Source organism: Leptinotarsa decemlineata, unplaced genomic scaffold, assembly GCF_025532065.1.
Source record: "Leptinotarsa decemlineata unplaced genomic scaffold, Ldec_3_MD MMD2_tig00026282_RagTag_RagTag, whole genome shotgun sequence".
NCBI lineage: Eukaryota > Metazoa > Arthropoda > Insecta > Coleoptera > Chrysomelidae > Leptinotarsa > Leptinotarsa decemlineata.
This window is the reverse complement of record NW_027412668.1, coordinates 8212050-8235462: the sequence shown is the minus strand read 5'-3', so window position 1 is coordinate 8235462 and position 23413 is coordinate 8212050. Positions and strand designations below refer to the sequence as shown.

The following is a 23413-nucleotide window of genomic DNA, read 5'->3' as shown; positions in this document are numbered from 1 at the left end:
CAAAATCACTGCACGTATTTCGCTATAAGATAGCTACATTTTGTAATATGACAGTATACACAACCACAACACGTATTTTGCTATACAATACCTTCATTAATCGATATGACAGTTTACAAAACCGCAACACGTGTTCCGCTATAAGATAGCTCCATTTCATAATATGACAGTTTACAAAACCACAACACGTGTTTCGCTATACACTAGCAAAGAACATCATATAACAAAACATATATGTCGCGGTTTCGTAAACTGTCTAGTGGAAATGTAACCTTAACGTGTTACTTGAATGTTTTCACATTCAATTATCTCCGATAAAGGTCTACTTTCTCTGGATTTTTTTTTTCCAATGAATTCCACGTTATCATGATTTTATTGATTTTTGAGATCACAATGAGCGTTTTCACTTGTTCCTCTGTTCCACCTCCTAGTGCATCTAATGATGAGCGAGTTTATTATAATATCTTCGTCTGCACGCGATAAGTACCTAACGGGAACTCATCAAATTATGAATAAAAATAATTATATTTTGTTACTGCAGTCGCTTGTAATTATGAAGCTCATCTATTAATCCGCACTTGAGTATATTATATCATTTTCACTGAATTATCATCAGGTTATAGAGCTAGTTGCGTGTTTATTCACCGTGAATGATTCATATCACGTACGGTTATTTAAATGAAAATTAAACAGACGGAAAAACCATTTGAGGGAAAACACACCTCATAGAAATTCAATTAATTTCCGTATTTGTCCAGTCAAACGACCTGCCCCAGTTTTCGCGTGGCTGATTTCCAAACAGAGGCTGAAGTACTCTTCATTTTATATGAATCCCTACCCAAGCCTGAAATGGGAATATTTTTCTGGGTTTTTGCAACAAGCGGAGTTACTTTTAATTAAAAAACTCAATGACTACTATACGGAGGATGGAAATTCATTTTAATAGTGTGAAAGAGATTCGAGTAAAATTCACTGGAAAAGTAGAATATCTAAGTGTCTGTTTCACATATCACTTGTATTGATGTTTTTTTATGCTGCATAGAACTGAAAAAACTAGTGTGAGGCCTGCTGAGGCGACATAACGTACTATGAATGATGCCTGGCCAAATTCCATAACAGAGTTTTTGAGTACAAACTGCATGGAAAATAGTGATTATTGTATAATTCAATATTTATACAGTGTGTCAATTTTAAGACTAACAATGGGTTATATCTCACGAATGAAAGCTGATATCGAAAAATGCTTGAAACCGTTTCTAGAATAGTAAGGGAGAAAGAACTAAAGTGACATGAAAGAGAACTCACCTTCATCAACCCCCTAGGCCCCACTCAACAAAACAGAAAAAGTTTGAATTGCAAACCCCTACCTGTGATACATCATTGAAAAGAATATAAAAAATGCTATCCAAAGGTATGAATGATAATTGTACAGGCTGAAGCAATAATTGTGAAACTTTGGCTTGATGGGAATATTTAATGAGGTTATTTTTGTTGAACTACAAATTCATTAAAAATGTCAATTAAGTGAATGTTCGAAGTGGGTTCCACTTAATACAGCCTATTGCCAAAGTCTGCACGAACTTTAATATCAGCCGGCTTACTATGACTTTTTTATTCGTAATGCTACCTACCTACCTAAATGATAAGTGTCCGTCGATACTTTTTTGTTAACCTTCCGGAAGTCTGGTGAATCGAGCGGACAATAGTCTGGTTAGGTCCATTGGACCCCAGTCAATTTTGAAGCGGTAAAATGAAAGTGAATGTTCGAAAATATTTTGAAGGGGTGAAAAAATTTGTAATTTACTAGAAGATGTTATATTGAAGTCAAAATATTTTTGCTGCATCGGTAAACTATAACAAACTCAAAGAAAATAAAAAGTAATTTCAAACTTAACAAACACAAAACATCAGTTTCAATACATACTTGGAGTAAATAAAAATCAAGTTGAAACCGAACAAGCAAAAAAATAGTTATTATTAATACATAGGAACAATCAACATCAGACATTTTCTTCATCTTTGCAATTATTGCACATACAATTTGAGTGTTCCAAACAAATTGTTTTTTGCAATTGACACAAAAGTACTTCGATTTTCTGTCTGAATTACTCGGACAGAAGTCACACCGTCTCTTTTTTGGCGTTTCATCTGATTTAGCTGTAGGGTGCGCAGATTCATGCCCCGGTAAATTTCTGGGGAGCCTCATATTTTGCAGTCGGCGTTCTTGATGTTCCTTTATAAGTTGAATTGCCAAGTTTCTCATATAATCCCGCCTTCTTGTTACGTAATTGGCCGTATTATGTCGGAACACAATTTCTGAATTGATTCCTGCTGTGTTGAGGATTGAATAATGGTCAGTGGCCATCGCCTTGAATTCCTTGAAATATCATGAGAAACAGAGAGTTTATCTAGGGTGTCTACTCCCCCCTTAGTCAGGTTGTAAAATGTTACGATTTCGGGATTCTCTTTATTTTGAGTCACCTCATCAATTTTGTCATCGTGATGGAGCATTGAACACAATAAAACATTTTTCTTTTTTTTACCATGTAAGATACAACTGTTATTTGTTTTTGATACCCAAATATGCTTGCGGGAGAGCTCTTCCGGCTGTAGAAACTAGACATCTCGGCAATTCCCGTTTATTTTTACGGACAGTACCAACAGATGTTAGGCGGTGTTCTGTCAAATATCGCAGCATCAAGCTGTAGCTAGTAAACCAGTTATCAAAAGTAACATTGCGACCAGTTTTTGATACTGGCTCTATCAAGCGAAGGACAATATCCACCGGTTTGTTGCTTTTTCGAAAAGTATCTCGGGTTGCAAACCGACGTATACCTCCAAATTTACAGCATCTAGCATCAGTCAAAGCGAATATCTTTATACCATATTTTGACGGCTTGCAGTGAATATATTGTCGAAAGGGACAATTACCTCTAAAAGCAATTAACTGCTCGTCAATAATTAGGTACATACTTGGCAAATAAATTTTTCTGCAGTTCGAAACGAAGCAATCAAAGACTGTCCTCATCGGTGCAAGTTTATCAAGTGTCACTCTCTCCTTTCGGGTTTCAGAGTCGCCCTGATTTGTAATAGCCGGCCAAATACAAAAGCCCAAATAATGCCTCCAACTCTGCTCTATCAGTTTCTTTTATTTTGTACTGATTATTCTCCGAATAGGCATTTGAATGAGTTTGAACCTTTTTATTTGTATGAATAATAATTTCTTCGAAGATTGTTGTAAAGATGAAGTACCTCCAACATTCTATTTTCGTTATACCATCTTTATATACTCCTCTAACAGTGGGCAATTGCGTGACAATATTCTTCTTTCTTATTCTTACATTCGAATGGCCTGGATATTTGGACCATTTTGTTAATCCATTGTTTCCAGTATAAAACGGGCCTTCCACGTTCATGTTGTCATCACTTATCTCTTGCTCCGTTTCACTGTTAAAGTCATTTTCACTCAAATGGTCATTTTCCTCTTCGTCACTTGAAACTAAATCTTCTTGTCGAAAATTATCGAAAATTATCGAAAACAAAATAAAATATATGATATACTAAAACAACAAGATTGTTATTTTAGTTACGTATACACTCTGCTGGGGTCTGACAGGCCCGGTCAATAACATGCGTATCAATTTTCATACTTGCACGCTACGAATGTCGAAACGGAACTGGCACTGAAAAGAACGAGTCAGTAGAGGCAGCTACAATAGCTCCCGCCGTTGAAAGTTTATTCAAGTAAACACTGTAAGGAGTTTGTCATACCTCTGGACCTGTCAGACCCCACCAGACTTCCGGAAGGTTAAATAAAAACTTAATTTGCCGTTTTTGCAAAACAAGTTGGAAATATCTGTTTTTTGGGTTCTGTCAGAGTCAATAATTTTTGGTTTGTTTGAGACTTTTAAAAGTCATTAGTTTTCATCATTTGTGCGATCTGTACTGTCATTCAGCTGTAGTTGTCACGATGGTTTACAGTATACCTGAGCGCGTGGAGATAATTTTCATATTTGCCTCCCAGAACCAGTGTTACTTAAAAACAGCTCAAATAGTTCATGAAAGGCATCCAGACAAAAATGTAAGTCACGTGTACGTCCGCCATCTAGTTGAAAAGTTTAGAGTAACGGGATAAGTGCAAAATAGAAAAAGGAATACCCCAAGATTACTGAATGAAGCAACTCAACTTGAGATCCTTGGAAATTTTACAATGGAGCCTACTGCATCAATTCGCGTTGAACCGATAATATTGAAAAATATTTGTTTCAGTCATGAATGTACTTTTATACTGAATAGTAATGTAAATAAACAAAACTGTCGGTATTGGAGTGATGCGAACCCTCATCGATTCAGAGAAGGTCACACTCAATATCCTGAAAAACTAAATGTTTGGGCAGGAATATTAGGCGATGCTATAATTGGCCCTTGTTCATACCAGACAATTTAAGTGGCGACATTTACCATCGAACCTTCAATTGTGCATGAATTAGAGAACCAAAGGGACGACCAAGACAACCTAGCTGTAGACGAAGATTTGCTGCACTTTCAACAAGATGGAGCACCTTCTCACTCTGCAGCTCCAGTTAGGCACTGGTTGGATACTAATTATCCGAGGAAATGGATTGGAAGGAGAGGTCCTATTGAGTGGCCACCGAAGTCACCAGACTTGGCGCCACCTGACTTTTTGCTGTGAGGTCATCTCAAGTCAGTTGTTTATAAAACTCACTTGGGGAATCGCGAGAAAGAATTACACAAGCTTGTCATGCCATTACTAGAACAACATTTGCCAAGGTTCGTTCAGAATTTGAAAAAAGCCTGTATTATTGTTTACAAAACAACGACACTCACTTTGAACATTTACTCAATTGACAGTTTTAATGCCTTTTTAATTCAACAAAAACCTCATTAAATATTCCAGTTAAGCCAAAGTTTCACAAATATTGCTTCACCCTGTACAATTATTGTTTACACCATTGGAGAGCATTTTTATAGTCTGTTCAATGATGTTCAGTAGGGATTTGCAATTTAAACTTTTCATATTTTGGTGGGTGGGGCCTAAGGGGTTGATGAGGGTGACTTCTCATTCATGTCACTTTAGTCCCCCTCACTGTCCTAGAAACGGTTTCAACGTGAGATATAGCCCATTGTAAGTTTTAAAATTGAACACACTGTATGAACCTTTTGATTTGATGGACTATTTTAGAAACTCATGACACAAAATCAAGTAGATGATTTCGAAGCTTCCATTCCTCAATGAAAAATTCCAGCAACAGCAATATGAAATCGAATGACGTGGAGTTCAACCAATATATCCTCATGGAAAAGAGTGAAATACGAGCCATTGGCAGTATTGAGAGTGTTCAAATTTAAGGAGCACCATAGGAGAAGTATATTGCCCTCGGGGTATATTAACAATAAAGTATGAATCGGGATTTTATGGCAACCCCTGAAGAAACCCAAATTGCAGATAAATTATAATTTATGGGAAGGGTTGATGCTGTTTATGATTGAGCCTTCAAATTGATGAATTTTATCGGTATTCTTATAAAAAGATATATAGATATAGATATCTATATATAATAGATATAGAAGTTGAAAAACGAGTGGTAAAATCTCTCTAAGGAGTCTCTTATTCCATTCCATTAAATTTTATGAGACTATTGAAGTTCAGAATGAGTTAAATACGGCTTCTCCATTAGGAAACAAGTCGTTGATGGAGGGCTACAATAACTTTTTGGTAATGATTACCATTCATTGTATTTATTACCAGTCATCATTGTATAATTTGAATAGTTCAGTTATAAATTTGACTTGCTACAAATGTGTCAATGGTATGTGAAGTGGTAAATAATTATCTAACTATATATGTTTTTTCACCACTTTTATTTGTAACTAACGTTACTGCAGTTTCGTCCTATAAGGACATTCTCAAACTTATGCATTAAATGTATATATTGAATGCATAAATGTATACATTTAATGCATAAATGTATGCAATAAATATATACGTTTGAAAATTTCCTTATAGGACAAAACTGCAGTAACGTAAGTTACGAATAAAATTGGTGAATAACATAGAAAGTTTCAATTCTCTTTTCTTCATTATGATTTCCTACCACGTAGTAACAGCTACATCCATCAATTTATTGAAATAAATATATATCTATCTGAATATCTATCTATCTGTCTATAATCTAATATCGAACAGCTCAGTTTCAATCCCCCATAATACCAATAGGATCAATACCAACAGGATTGTTGGTATTGAAACTTGGTTTCAATACCAACAATCCTGTAAATAAAATTATGAAGAGAAATAAAAGAATGGGATTTGAAATATAAATGTACAAGTACCATTATTTGTGAAAAATTCTTTCTGGACTTGGAAGTACTCTATTTTGAATCTCAGGTTTTTATTTAAGTGTTAATTTTTCTCAAAAACATTACTTTTACTATCCATGACGATTATTACATAATTTTCACAAAAATATTTATTTCTAGCCGTTGCTTCCTACCGAGGAAGCTACGGCTAAAAATAACCTAAATACCTAAATTTCAAGTAACTGAAATTTCAACTTAGCCTTTTATTGTTGAATGTTTTCCTGAGTTTGGGAGTGAATCAGTCAACATCAACATAAGAAAAGAACAGCAAGTGTACAACCTCATTTTTTGAGCTTATGTACCAGTGTCTATATTTGAAAACATATTCAGTAACGAAGAGTTATTCAATTATGCCAGTTCATTCAGTAAATCACCCGAATTTTGAATCTATTAATTTCTATTTATTCTGAAAGATGAAAGATTGAATTTCAAAGTGTTCTCTTCTGAATTTAACACGGCATAGTCATGATTGAACTCCTCATGTCCTTCTGCTGTAAGAATTGTTCTTTCCTTTTTAAAAACTACTTTTATGCTCTTTAATTATCTGGGAGAAAGTTCTCCCCGTTTGGGGAGAACGACACTATAGTTTTGTCAATATTGTTTTCAATAAATTTGTCTTGAGTATCATTTGTTCTGTGCACGTCCAAGCATTTCATTTTTTTGAACGAGAGGTTTTATTGGTGAGTTGACCAAAATATGACAATGCCCTTTAACGATCACTATCGTTCCTAGAATTTGGGTAGACCAGGTCCGTGGCTTGTTTTTGTAGTTTTTTTTTCAAAGAATGGGGTCGATAATATCTACCATGTGACCGTTTTTGACAGCAATTTGTTTGAAGAAACATTGCTCTCTTTGAAAATTACTTTCCGATAGTGCCATTTTCAATACTATATGAGGCATTCAATTAAATACAGTTGCTTTATGCTGACAGGGGTGTACTGTAAAGCAACCCATCTGAGAACTTGAAATATCATTCTGAGGCGATACGAAGCTTGACGGGTCAATTAATGTATACGAAAGCTCACAAATATGATCAAAACAAATTTCATTTCCACTCGTTTTCAGTTTCATTCAAATCCAGGCACTGAATAAGTCTATTCAATGTAAGCTTTAGGAATATGAAGTTTACTCAAAAGACCATACATACACCGAATCTAATAATATGATTACTTATTGCCGTTTCATGATCAATGGGAAACTTTGATTGCCGATTCAAGAAACAGCTATCGCAAACTGAAACTGCCGACTGAAGGAAATTCTAAGAGGATTTTAGCGAAGTTTGCCCAGTCAGCTGTGCCAACTTGAACTGGATATTTTGCATGCCGTCGGTTGCGCACTTTTCAATAAAAACACCCCTGAAATATTCAAGCACTGAAGCCACAATTTCGATGGGACGAGAAATATGTAGAGGAGTTTCTGGGAAGGATTATGGAAACAAGGAAGAAGGAGGGGATTATGGAGCAGTGAACTGGAACTGATTTGTGGGAAAGGATTGAAATCTTAATTCTGGAAATATCGGAGACTAATTTACCATAAATTCTAGACTTCTGCATATTGATGTGTTCACTAATATGGGCTTTCACAATATCAGAATCCATGAGTGAAAGTAGTGAATTAATTATAGTGTAGACCAGAGGCTCTCAAACTTATTTTGTCAACCGCCCACTTCGAGGATGGATTGTTTTCTAGCGCCCCCCAAATTTCTTAACTATACTACATCTTAAGAATAACAATCGCAGTCATTATTCTAATAATTGAATTATGTGTGTCATGTAAAAATAAGACTTTCTGATGAGGGTGATGTAAAACACTATTTTGCAATATTATGAAAACGTTCATTCATGTTATTAAAACAAACATTTCAATTCTAATTTCGAAACTAATGTAGTGTGAAGGATGAATTTGATGATTTTTACCAAGTTTGTTAATATAAGGTTCGAATTTACTCAAAAATAGCCGTAAGTCACCGCGTTCGGTCATCTGCACCGATTTCTCTTTTTAGTTAGCAACGTTGCCACAGCACTAAATCCACGTTCACACAAATACGATGATGGGAATGCTATCAAAAATCGTTGAACGATGGACCACAATCCAGGGTACAATTACGGGATTGGCTTTGTAGCCAAAATTCTTGTTATCCATTTTTTAATTTTATTTGTATTTCGTCGTTTTCAAGTCGTCGTTGTTGAAGGATACTGCTGACAAATTAGGGAAATTACGAAACTCACGTCTGCCGATATTATTCTTGTATGAAAGCAATTTGGCTACAAAAGCAGTAATTACATTTTTTGTTTCAATCAAATTCAAGTCGTCACCTTGAAGTTGGAGATTGACATCATCAAATCATTTATGCAGATCTCTGATGAACACAATATCATTCTTTGAAGTGATGAAGTTGTCGTGCAATTCTTTGTCTTTGTTTTCCAAGAACTCTATTACAGAGTCAAATAGATTGTGAAATCGAGTCAGACAGTCACCTCTTGATAACCAATGCACTTCTGTGTGATATAGCAATCGGTTGAAATCTTCATCATGCATTTTATTCAAATGATCTTGTAGCCTTGAGGATTTCATCGCTTCATTCGAAAATGCTTTTTGACAAAGAAGGCACACAAGCGAAGATGGATTTGTGGGATTTTCAATAAATCCATATTTTATATATTCTGCCTATAATGCCGTTGCTTCTTTTTTGCTTCCGACATAATTATTCCTTCTAAAATGCCGAAGTAAAGAAACGAGTATCAAAAACTTGCTAATTACACCACTCACAGTATTCACCACCGCACGTACAGCACTTTACCTAGCTAGTCGCTAACTGAATTCACTTGCTTTCGTAATATTTTCAAATGACAATGGCGATAGTCATCTTCATCTTAATCAGGATGGAATCTTTTCCCTTACCCTTTCAACTGTCTCTCGTCAGGAGGACGAGTGGTTCATAACGTAGAGTGTTTTTGGTGACGGCATAAAGGTCAATGACATTTATGCCGCTCTGGCCTTGTGTACCCCTTCCTGACTGGGGTATTGATGAACAAACTGTTCATTTTAACAGACGTCGTGGGGCCTTCACTCAACCGAGCGACGGGGCCTTCTGAATCGAGTGGGGTCGTCTATAGTGTAATCTACAGCTTCCCTGTATCATGAGTTTACGCTGACTCGAAAACTCTCTGATTCCTCGACTGAATAGACTGCTGTATAGTTAACAGCTTCAAATCTCTGCGGATGGTTTCATTCCGCACGAACCATGGAGCATTCACCAGCATCCTGAGAAGTTTGTTTTGCAATCTCTCCAAAATGGAGAGGTTTGTCGGAGCGGTTTGTCCCCAAGCGCCTGAAGCATACATAATGACAGGCTTGAACATCGTGTTATATAGTGAAATCTTATTCCTAAGACTGAGCTTGGACTTTCGGTTGATCAGAGTATAGAGTTTGGCTATCCTCATTTGTACTCTGTCCTTGATGTAGTCAATGTGATTTACCCAGGTGAGTCGGCGGTCTACCCAAAGACCTAGGTATTTGACTCACGTTTGCCATTCGATCTCTTGTATCTGGAGAAACGTTGCGCCTCCCCAAATCTATCGCCTGAGTTTTTCCTGGGTTCACCCGGATCTTCCATTCCAGGTACCAGCGTTCGAGGTCGTCCAATGCGCGTTGCATGTAGACGACCGCCAACCCCCGTCCCATGTAAGAAGCGAGGAGAGCCGTATCGTCGGCGTATAGGGAAACCTTCACGTGATCGAACCTCGAAAGGTCGCAATGGCTGGATAGTGCGCGCGCTTTTATATGAGACAGGGGGCGGGCTTAGTACTTTCGAGAATGGAGACTAGAAACTTCTCGCTCCGCATTGAAGCTTACCTCCATCTATTGTACAGTTCGACAACTATCGGACGGGAAATAGTTACTGTCTACTTCCCTAGATGGCGTTACACAAGGAAACGCGCGTTAAGCGTAAAGGATCGGTAAAGTTTGTGTTGAAAGCAAAAAAACATTTTTAAATCAGCCATCTCCCCCCTTCTCTGTGCCCCTTATTGCCCCCTATAGGCCTCCAGCGCTCACAAGGGGGCGACACTAGTCTGTTATTCAAAATTTCACAAAATCCACAATTTCACCACTAACACAAATGGATGGTTCAATTGCAGCAATAGCCATAAAAGAAGCAAATCATTTGCTGAACAATTTGCGTCCCACTCTACAGTCAATTTTCTGGGAAAGGAGCAAAGAAAATCTTCTAAATAACTAGAGACCAGTTGCTTTGTACAGTACACCTCGAAATTCACTGTTTAAAAACTCTTCCATTTGGAGAACTGCGTTAATGTGGAATGAACTTCCTGAGAACGGTTTTCCAAATGGATTCAATTTTCAGTGATTCAAATCCCACGTGAATCACTACTTTTGCACAGACACCACACTTAGAGCGCCTCAAGGACTTTCCCATAGAAAAAATAAAAATAAAATTTGATGTCTCATTTGGAACAAATATTATATAGAGGATACTATCAAACAAACAACTCTATATAACAATACAGTTGAAGCAAGAAATGCGATACAAATATTCAAAATCTGTTGTACACTTACCAATTTCATTTCATCGCATAATGAAGGGAAGATTCGCCTAATCCTCTCTCAAGAGCAAAGCCTGAATACACCGTAGGATCCAAGTGAATTGGGGACAGTTTACATTCGAGAAATCTAATTACTCCTGGTTCTCTTCTCATAAATTCAAAGTCGACAATTTCTGGAGAATTAACGAGCTAAATAGCATTAGTTTTATGTGCTTTTCATTCGAATTGATACCCAAATTAATCACTCCGTCGAAGACTATTTAATTATTGAATTCAGTGGTGAAAAATCTGTCGATAGATTAGGATTTATGAATAATTATAATGTTTCACATGTCAAAAAATATTGAAAATTATGAAGAATCTGTTGATAAAGTTTGAAGATTTCAGATAAAAAGTCGCCTCTGCTTTGAAAAACTATTTAAAAGATATACACAATTTTTTTTCATAGAATATCTTCTCTGAAAATCAATAAAGTGTTATAGATGTAGAACCCTTCTCAGCTTACAAATCACTCACGTCTGAATCATCATATGGAGAATATGACTGTTGGAAAATCCGGCATGCCGTCTGAGTTTAGAAGATGATGGAATAGCAGAGCACATACTTTATACCTGCTCCGCCTTAGTCTTGATCATAGTCCCAATGTTCATCAGCGAATCCGATAGATTACCCACCAAACAAAGTAGCTGGATTCATTGGATCGATTATTGATACACTGACTCAATACTTCATGAACCTCATCAGCATTATTCCTGATAATGTTCTAGAATTTCTGGAACAAATAAAGTCACCTGAGGACATAAAAGTACAAATTCTCGAGAAGATGAGAAAATCAATTTTCAAATACTTGGGAGAGCATGGACATCAAAAATGAGATAAAAGAAAATTGTGTGCCATATGAATGAGATGGACTAGGATATTCGAAACAAATTTATCGAATTACACATCTAGACAGAATGGAATTGATTGATGGAGAAATTTAAGAGAGCCAACTATATTATTTTAGACTTGAGAAATAGAGTAATCCGAGAAGCAAGATTAGAAGCTACAAAACCTTTCTAATTTCTCTATAGCCACTACAATAATACGTGCTCACCATACCACAAATGAAAAATTGATTATTATAAATGTATCCTCATGAAACCATGATTTTCCAAAGCTTTAGAAATGATATGGACCACTGTCACAAATATGATCAATGAGTTGTGTTGGTGAAGCTTTCCGCAATGAGTACAATGAACTGGCCTAGTTACTTCCTACTCAAACTTTCTGCTTATATATAATCTCTGACTGTTTTGGTATATAACATCGGACATGTTACGTGATTATTATATATATGTTCGAAATATGATGAGGGTATTCCATGAGATATTGTTTTTTTCCATATGGGTTATATTTCCTTCACAGAAATTAATTTCCCTAATATCATCATCTCACATGGGTTGGTTATCATGGAAATCTGTTTGGGCTTCCATCCGAAACTAGTTGTGAGAAAAAACCTGTTTTCACTCAATGAAAACTAAATTTTATTGATTCTTTTATATATAAATGGCGAATTTAAAAAACTCTAAGATGAAATATTTTTGACAGTGGGAATTAAAATATCACTAGAGAATGCCAAAGCGATCTGGTGAACATTTCAATTAATTACGAGCATAAAATACGTGAATTGTTTTCATTGTTTTTGGTAATTTAAAACTTTTTATGATTTTTAACGCATCGAAAGTTGAAGCAATCGATCGAGTCTAGTATTGTATTGTCGAGTTTATGAATCTTTTCTATGTAGAGAATCCTATTGAACACCTGGTGGAACATTCTTTACCACAAAATTCACTCGCAACTTTCATCTATTGGAAAAATATCTGCCATAATTTGGTGAAGGTAATATGATGACATTATGGCGGAGGCGTTAATTAGCTGTCTCCCCTACGAACTTGTTCAGGCTTTCGATCAATAAGGTCTTACGTTTCAACGTGCATATTTTGGCACGTGAAAATTACGAAAACAAGTCTTTTATTAGAACTATCTCACTTCAAGAAACGATAATGAGCGCTGTAGGACATTGACATATTTTGGTGAATCCACCAATAATGATAGACTGAAAAAGATAGAATTGGGCGTGGTTTACAGAACAAATGATGATTCAAGTGAAGTCATTATAAACAATAAAAACAAAACATCAGTGTCGAATAGAACAGGATTATATAATTGAATTGTGGTTCTTACCCAAAAACTTTATATTGGCCAAACAGAGAAAATCTTTTTCCATAGAATAAAAAAACTTAGTAGTAATTTCTCGGAAGTTTTTCGAATCTGCAAACAATCTTTTGACGTCACGACTATGACGTTTCACATTTGGAAATAAATGTTTGAATCTCAATCTTGTGGAAAGATGGAACTTAGGATTTAGGAATTTCAAAAATGTAGTGAATGACCGAATAGAATTGGAATATACCCCTCTGCTGAAACTGTTTTCCAATGTGAAAATTGGTAATTATTTTATAAGATCCCTTCAATGAGTTGGTTGAATGACTCATCGAAAAGGTTGAATGATTATGAATGAACAGGGTAATCGCTCAAGCTGAATTGGGTACAGCTTTTGCGTGATTATGATGTGTAGAATTTTTTTAACATATGAGCTTGTATATTTGCAGATGTTGATGAGATGTGTGAAGAAATAACAAGAGAAGCAAACACATTTACTGGTTAGGTAATGCACATGAACCAATTCTTAAAAATAGATTATAAGTTATATCACTATATCTAAAATATATAAAAACGTAATTATAAAAATAAATGCGGATAAAAACAACAATGTGAATGTAAATATTGAAGTTGAACGAAAAATAAAATAAAATATTGATATAAAATATTGGAAAAGTTACATGGAAATTAAATCTACATATTATCACATGATAACATAATTTAAAGATACGAGTAACAATAATTATTAATGTAGGTGAGCACTTTGAAAAAAATATCACATAATAATTAAAAGCGAAATAATAAAGTTCAGAAAACTGTTGGGCTTATTCAGTAATTGAGAGTGGTTCCTTATAATTTATTGTAACCTATAATGTGTAGTATGTATATATCGCTCCGTATGTCGTAAGATGTTATATAACTTTAAACTCAAATATTCAATACCATTTGCCTCACGCTTTTTTCACATTTTGAACTGGAAGGTTTTTCTCTGCTCCAAGTACAATGACTATGTTCGATAAAATCAACTTCAATTTCTTTTTGGTAGATGCCGATTATGATTTTGAGACAGATGAGTTGTCCCTTAAAGTTGAATTTCTCTATACAGTGCATCACTCGAGTAGGTAATTTTTTTATTGTATATATTTCTTATCATCTTTTTTTTTGTAAAGTGACAATATTATTCAAGTAACAGTCATTTATACCTACCCAACCTAGTATTCCGTACGAAAGTTGAGACTGTATCAGAGAAAAATAAACGGTTTTCAAATGTCCTTCTCTCAAGTATTTGAAACGTGAAAGAAAACCGCTTAGCTTGTTACGAATATGTTTTACTTGTAAGTCCCATTTCAGGTGCCAATCAATAATTATTCCCAGGTACTTCATCGATTTCTCTTCAGGTGTTACGGTTTCCTAATCAACATTAAGATCACTAATGTTTGGTAGTTTATTTGCATATGAAGTGAACGGGAGGTATTTTGTCCTTTCTATAGGAAGGGTAAGTTCGTTGTATCTGAACCAATCCTTGGTTATTCTTGATATACAGTTCAACTTTATTTTGAGGGTCTTCCAGTCTTCAAATTGATAAAATATTACGGTGTCATCAGCAAAACTGGGGACACATCCTCCTATATACATTGATAATAAGCTACCGATCTAAAGCGGCAATCGTAGAGGCCCAAGAACAGTTCTTTGTGGTACACCATATGTGATATTTCCCATTTCGTTAATGTTAATATCTATACAGACTTGTGGTTGACGATTTGAGAGATAAATCTTCAGGCCATATGATTCCAATTGTTATATTATAAAAAAATATCAGTGCTTCGCAAAGCTTCAGTTTAAGCCTGGATATTATCCCTATTTCCCTATTCCCTAAGTCCCTATTTCGGTACAGCTGGCATGAGATATTATAAGAGTTCTGACAAATTATACTAACATGCTTGTGGAATCTGAGTTCGGATTCTATCCACAGTCTCAGGTTTTTGCTTTCCTTTACTATTGAAAGTGTATCATTACTAAGTCGAGCATCAATCAGATCTTCAATTTCAGTCCTTTTTCGTTTCGTACCTATCAGTAAAAGTTGGGATTTTGTCGTGTTTAATTTCAGATCGTGAGCAGCTGACATGTGCGAGAGATTTTCCAGATCCTGATTGACTTTATGAACAGCTTCTTGCCAGTTATTTTTACTGAATGAATAGTATAACTGAGTATCATCTGCGTAATGATGTATACGGCAGTTATTTATTATGTTATGGAAATCCGAGATATATATTGAAAACAAAATCGGACCAAGAATTGATCCCTGGGGGACTCCGAAACAAACTGGTAAAGCATCAGAATATCTACCATCTAAACATACAATTTGCTTACGATTTTGTAGGTAATTCCCTGATAACTTAACACTGTTTTTATCAAATCCAAAATACGAAAGCTTCTTACAGAAAAGTGTATGGTCCATTATATCAAATACCTTACTGTAATCAAGCAGTACCATTAGAGTCAATTCATTTTTATCAATTGAATTGAATGAATCCTGCGTTATGTTGGCGAGAGCAGTTTTACTGCTGTGGGATTCGCGGAAACATGACTGGACAGCAGCGATAATGTTATTACTATACACATATGAATCGATCTGATCTTTGAGGATCAACTCGAATGCTTTAGAAAGGACAGGCAGTTTACTGATAGGCCTCAGGTGTGATAGTTCTGTTGGATTATCACACTTCGGTAACGGTAAAACAATAGCTTCTTTCCATGAAGTGGGAAAGCAGTTTTTTTCAATTGCGGTATTGAATATATGTGTGATGTGGATGATGAGGTAGCTTTCAACATGTCTTAGCATAATTAAAGATATACCATCCGATCCAGCACAGTTACTTTTTATATGATTCAGTTATTGCTGCGCTTGAAAGGGATTTATTTTTGTCAAAGTTAAAAGTGTCCTATTGGGAATTTGGTCGTATTTTTCTAGAAAAATTTATGAATATCTGCTTTTACGGTATGGTTTATATTAACAAAATTTGAATTAATTTTATTCAATGCAAATAATGATGGTGGGAGGGTTTAATTTGATATTGTCTTCACGATGTCTATATTTCTAAGCGTGTTCCAGATCACCTCAAAGTTACTATTTCTCAAAGTAAATTCCAATAACGATTCGATTTCGAGGTTTTGATCCAGCTATACTAGAGACGACAGATGAATGATTATTGATGTTCCTACCGTAACTAAAAAAACCTTTTTTTGCTCCATCGAATCATAACGTTACCCATTCGAGTATATCGTATCCCCAAAATGGCTTCTTGTCAATTCATTTTTATGGATATCAATTCCGTCGATGCTCTTTCAGACCGATATGTCGCACGTGCGATTCTTCCAATTTCCATTATTCCATTTATCTTTTCTTATATTTTTCTCATATCGACGTTAAATTTTTGACAGTGTCTTCTCAATTCCTCAATAACAATTTTCATTTCCAACAATTTTCAAGATAGACTGGGACTTCAATTGTCGAAACCTTCTCGTGAAATTATGAATAGTGCAGTCAAAATAAGCGATAAAAAAAAGCCTATAGTATTTCTCAAATAGCTGAGAATTGGTATATGTTTCAAATTATACTGTTATGTATGAAATATTAAAATTCGCCAACGATCCCGTATCTGCTAAAAATTCATAAGCACACCATTGGCCATTAAAGACCAAAAATATTCATGTTATAATTTTTCTTGTTGATGGTGGGGTCAAACAGAAATAGTAGTTAAAGATCATAAAACTGTTCTCTTCTATTCATTTATTCATTCATTCAGTCACTTATTAATTAACTAACTTATCGATATATTCTCCAATCCGTTAATTCATTCAATTATCTATTCATTCATTTATTTATTGATTTTTGCTCCCTCACGTGTTCTACATATATCATCGGTCGTTTCACATTAGTATAATAGATAGAAATTAGAACACTATCAATATATTTCCCTGTCAGTATCCATCACAACAGTAGCGTCTCCCTTATCTACAGGTAGGATCTCATTGAGCATACAGAGGCAGAATAATTCAGATGGAAAATCAGAGAACAGCTGGATAGAGAACCAGTTTCAAGATTCAACATCAGAGATGAAGAACGGAGAACTCTGAACGACCTACGGAGAAATAACACCATCAAGATTTTACCTGCAGATAAGGGAAACATTACTGTTGTCATGGAGACCGATCTCTACGAACGGAAGGTCGAAGATGTTCTTCAGAAGGAGCAATAAACGAAGATTGTACGGGACCCTACTGCATCATTTATACCAGATTTTGAAAAAACACCAAGTCTATTTTTCATTAAAAAAAATAGATCATAGCTGCACTACAGTTAGCCCTCCCACTTGTATGGTCTGTCCAAAAGCCACAAGAAGAGGGTTTCGCTCAGATGGATCATTAGTTCCGGAGATTCAGCTACTTAAAACTCATCCAGAAGTACAAGGGAAAACTTCATCTTTTGTGGAGAATTCAATGCATTTTGTCGAATTACTACGGACAATCTACGTTACAGAGCAATATCACTTGATCAGTTTCGACATGTAAAGCCTTTACACCAACGTTCCTATCGAAGAAGCACTTCAACTCGTACAGAAGAAATTATCCAAAGAAGATAATCTGGAAGACAGAACGAACCCTCCTATAGGAGTAATCATGGTATTACTAGGTGTAAGATGAGGGACTGCCAATGGGATCGCCACTTTCAACAGGTATAGCCAACATATATATGGAGCGGTTTAAAACTCTGGCTAATGAAAAAGCCCACAAAAAGCCCCGAATCTTGTTAAGATACGTTGACGACACCTTCATAGTATGGAACCATGGGAATACAGGACCAGACACCTTTCTGAAGCATATCACCATCACCTTCACAATTGAGAAGGAAGTCCACAACGACGTGCCATTCTTAGAGGTATCGGTGAAGAGGACCGCCAGTAAGTGGAAAACAGTAAGTGGAAAACATCTATATACCGAAAACACAGTCACACGGGACAGTATACGAATTACGAATCCAACCACCATCAATCCACCAGAAGAGGAATCATCAAGACTCTAGTGGATCGTGATTTCGGCCTCTGTTATACAAAGGAAGGTCTCAAGAAGAAATTAGGCAACAGAAAATATCTTCAACGAAATTGTTACCCCATAGTGATGGTGGTACAGACTTTGGTCACAACCCTCGTTTTCCCTTCCTTACGTCATGGGAATGTTGGAAAGGATAGGAAGAATTGGGTCCAGGTACAGCATTAAAACCTGCTTCAGATCCAGAAATACCATCCGTAGCAGCTTCACGAAAATCAGACAACCAAAGGCGGACTGCGACTCCAAGAATTGCATTCACCGGATACCCTGTAGATGCGGCAAATCCTATATCGGGAAAACTGTGTGGTCATTGAAAGCCCGCATTATGGAGCACAAGAGAAATACACAGCGGGAAGAAACAAGTGAATCAGGAATAGTAGAGCATGTTTGAACTCATCAACATAACCTCAGAAGGTCCCAAGCTCAGATTATCGACATGGAGGAACACTGGTTCAAGAGAAGGTTCAAAGAATATGCATATATGATCTCCAATGACGCATTCAGCCAAGCTAGCGAAGAAATACGCAACAGTAGGAAACATGTAGTCAAGCGAAAAACTGTTAACTCCCGCTAAATCGGTGAAGCGGAGGGAGAAAAGAGGGCATAGGTGAAAGCACCCGAACGATATATAATCTCTCGGAGGAAAACTCCAGTCATCACCCGAAGATGATTGTGGATACCAACAACCGAAACATCACAATTGATTTCGCTCGTGTGAATTCTTTGAAAGTGTCTATAACCCTCTGCCTATATTTTGTCTTAGCAAAGAAGCTCACGGATGACTCATAAGGATTCAGTTTCAGGCAGGTTATCTGAGTTACATTTTTCAGCGCATATAGAACCAATGTGGATTTTTATATTTCATTCATATAAGTGTATAGATTTGTATAAGTGTATCAATATATTGTAAATTAGAATGTTCATTTTGACTGGACCAGAAAAAACCATCAAAAATGATTAAATTCTCTCCAGAAATATATATCTTGTTACAGATGATGACAGCGGAGAGAAATCGGTGTCTGTGTTATTGGCTGGAGAAGAATCAGAACTTTGTTTCATAGATTTTGCCACGGCGGATTTGTCGGTGAGTACTAAATTTATTGCTTTTGACTAGCGACTGGAAACTATTGAGAGAGGTGTGATTTTCCCACGAATTCGGATGAACTTTTTATTAGTTTTCGTGTTGGGGAAAGGTTTACGTGTAATTGAAAAAGTTATACGTACGATAGTTGGAGTATTTCACGTTATACCATACAATGAGAAACAAAATCGTGGATGAACTATTCGAATGATTGATGATAATTGAAAACAACACAAAATTATACTATTTGTTGAATAAATATCAATCTCTCATTGCCATCTCTCTCATAGTGATAACTATTATCAAAACATCATACAGAAAGGGAGCTGTGTTTTCGTATTGAGGAAAGGTTTACGTGTAATTGAAAAAGTTATACGTACAATAGTTGGAGTATCTCACGTTATACCATACAATGAGAAACAAAATCGTGGATGAACTATTCGAATGATTGATGATAATTGAAAACAACACAAAATTATACTATTTGTTGAATAAATATCAATCTCTCATTGCCAGCTCTCTCATAGTGATAACTATTATCAAAACATCATACAGAAAGGGAGCTGTGTAATACCTGTTTTGAAATATGTGATGGACTTGGCTCATACCCACTAAAAATAAATGACGTAAGCAAATAACAATTTAATGTGGGATTTACACTGAACAGTTCACAAAACCACAACACATGTTTCATACACGATAGATTTATGATTCTACTCTATATAATTCTAAATATAGTACCGGAGGCAACAAATCTTGGATTAATGTTAGATAATAATTTTAGATTGAAAAGGCAAGTTTCATTATATATCCAGAGAGTTCATGTGAACTTATGATTGATTTACCCTCACCGAGCATACCTAAATACTCAGACAAAAACCAATTTATACCAGACTCTCATCCTTTCACAGTTCACCTACTATTCACTGTATAATTTTCCTGCTTGGATAGTCTAGTCTAGATTTGTGTAGTTTATAAAAAGTCCAAAATTCCTGCTACATGCTACATTTATGGCATCCGTAGGTTCCAGCATATTTCCCATAAGCTTTCTCAGTCACAATAGCTGTCAATGAAGAATCGTTTCTTATTGCAATCTATAATATCATTCTACAATACAATCATCAACAAATCACCACAGTATCTTTATGATAAAGTTCGATTTCGTGATAATGAACATGAAGTGAATATCCGACACAAAAATACAATAACTGCCCTCTGCCACAACACAGCACTGTTTCAGAAATCGTTCAGTTTTTCTATCTACACTCATCACCCACACTAAAAAAAATTAAACTCACTTTTCAAGCTACAGACTCGTAACTGGCTATGTGAAAAACAGCTATCGTGCAACTAAACTCTCATATGGAATGCAAAAATTCAAGTAATTCTGTAAGCTTTATGAATTACCCCTCTTTCATTCTTTTTTTTTCTTTTTTTTCTCCTCTCTTACTATATAGGCACTATATCAAACTCACTCCTCAAACTCAGTTTGAGTTTGAGGAGTGAATCTGAGGAGTGCCTAGAAGATGACAGTACGACCAGCTGTAGAAAGCGCTCGTAGATAATTAATAGAAGATATAAAGCTTCAAATCCTTTTTGTGAAATTTAATCACATATACAGGCTGATTCACGGTGGATGGCACATTAGACGTTTCTGGTCAACACCCGCATTTTAAAGTGCTTGGAAGTGAACGGCCAGCGATTCGAAAATATTTTGAAATATTCCACATGATTGTTTTACTTTTTTATAATTATTCATATCAATATTTCCAATTTCAAATTTCTTGGTGCTTTTTTAAAGTTTATCCAAACATATTGAAATTGTTCTGAATTCGTATAAATTTCTTGAGGTTCATTGGCTGATAATTTTGTCACACTATCCAAAAATAATAAACAAATTCATAAGAACTTCGTTTGAATAGTTTTGTTCCATCGTTTTGAAGGTATTTGCAACTTCTGAAGTGACGAAAATGTCGATATTATTAGGAGAATGTCACAACGCTACTGTCAAATAGTAATCATGGCCTGCTTACCAAATACCGAATGGAAATACCATTCTGAAGGGACATTTTCACAAATAAATGTTCATAAGTCCGAAACTTGACTAGTTAGGTATAGGTATAATATACATAGAAAGAAAGCAAATTTCAGCAGCTTTCCGAATTTTCAATAATATATAGAATATATAGGGTATTCCATTCAAAATAATCAAATTTCAGCAACTTTTTCAAGCAAACGAAAAAACTGTATTTTTTTACCACCCTGTATTGAAGTAACGGAGATTAGGCTGACGTGTGGGAAGTATCCAAGTATCACCTAACTCCAAACCAAATTTCGATATCATAGTACTTCTTAACTCAAAGATATCGGCATTTTTAGAAGTCATGATTTTCGAAGAAAAAAATCGAAATTAATTTTTATTTCGAAAACGGTAACAGATAGGTATAGAAAAATATCAAGAAAAGTTGTCAGGCAATTATTGTAGATTCCAAAAATAATATTATATACAGAGTGTTCAATTTGAAAAATCAGAGTTGCTACTGCTTTCTAATAGAAGCGGCAACACCGCATTGTCGAAAATATTTTAGTTGGCTAGAGAATGTCCGAATATGCCCTCCATTAAATTTTCAAAGTGATCCGTTGTCTGGTTCACCAGAAACGTCTAATGTGCCATCCACCGTGAATCAGCCTGTATATAGTTGTTTCGTTGTTCTTGGGTTTTGGAGTCTCTTGGAAAATGGAAAAGTTTTTTCTATCAAGTGTCAAGACCTTTCGCCCCTGGCTAGAGGCTTTTTCAATTGTTTATTTGAATTTTTTTTTATAACACATTGGATATTTAACTGGTTTCCTTGCATAAAATTATTGATAACTTTTCAAAATGTAAATAATATTGAAGTGCTGTTGTTCTTCTTATTTGATGGTGATTGTTAGTAAAGGTTCTGGTCATGTTTTCCTATGTTTTGGGTGTTTATTTTTTGAGAATGGGACGAACGTTGTTTTAAAAATGACAGGTGGAAGATCCCTCTCGATAGCGACCACAAATATCACAAATATCACTATCGCTAATAGCTACCTACTAGATAGATTAGTTTCGTATTTTCGCATTTATGACGATGTATCTCTGTAGTTGTTCGTAAAATAATGTTTTGCTGCGAACTGGTTTATTTTGGGCAAAAAACCCAAGAGACATTTTTTGTTAAGAATGAAATAGGCTTTCGGAAATGAATTTTCAAATGGTAAACAAATGATAAGACAAAAAGTTACATTAGAAATGAATTTTAGAGGTTGCGTTTTTCACCCCTTACAACCATGGGGTGAACCAAATAAATTTATGGCTAAGTGTCTTTTTGGTAGTACAAAACGTCAGGTTAATTTCAAAATTGTAACTTTTTTAGTGCTTGTGAAAAAAATTGTTATACAAATTTTATGTACCCCCTTCAAGGGGCTGTACCTTAACAAGCGATGATCCAATGAAATTTCTTCATATGAAAGATCCTATGTCATATATATATGACATAAAATCAATTACTTATAATTTAAAAACTCAAATAAGCTCAACCATGTTACGTAAAAATATAAAAAATAGTCAACGGTTAAACGTATGAATGTATAAATGACTATATGGACAATCTGGAAAATAAACGCAATCAAGCTCAATCAATAGAGAATCTGCTGGAGTGTAATGAAGGGCGAACTGTTTCATCCCGAAAAGTTACTGCGTAATATAAACCACTGAAGAGTCCAATTAGTCAGTATCTTGTACGGCTCACAAGAAAAATTGTCCATATATTGTTAGGGCTTTGAGCTCTTCAATAAATTATTTTCTCGTGAATCAACATTTTTTTGCTGACTCATCTTAAATGCTTAGTATTTGCGTCATCAAGGTATCCAAAATCAAACTCAACGAACATTTATTTGAAAGGCAGGGTATTTTGAATGTCATCAAAAGTAGATAACATAATAATTCTCAGTGCGCTTATTGCATTGCACTTTTTGATATCCCTTAAATTATTATTATTATATGTGTCATTGATATTAAGTTCTTATTTACGTATCATAAAATTAGGTTATATAC

The 23413-nt window shown here is 35.3% G+C and overlaps 1 protein-coding gene across 1 annotated transcript in view; it reads left to right on the top strand.

The window, feature by feature from the left end:
* LOC111502440 (uncharacterized) overlaps positions 1-23413 on the top strand; it is a 188159-nt gene that overhangs the window by 140117 nt on the left and 24629 nt on the right. Inside the window, exon 7 of the mRNA XM_023156529.2 lies at positions 19250-19341. Coding sequence (XP_023012297.2) covers positions 19250-19341 — 92 coding nt within the window. The remainder of the gene's footprint in view (positions 1-19249; positions 19342-23413) is intronic.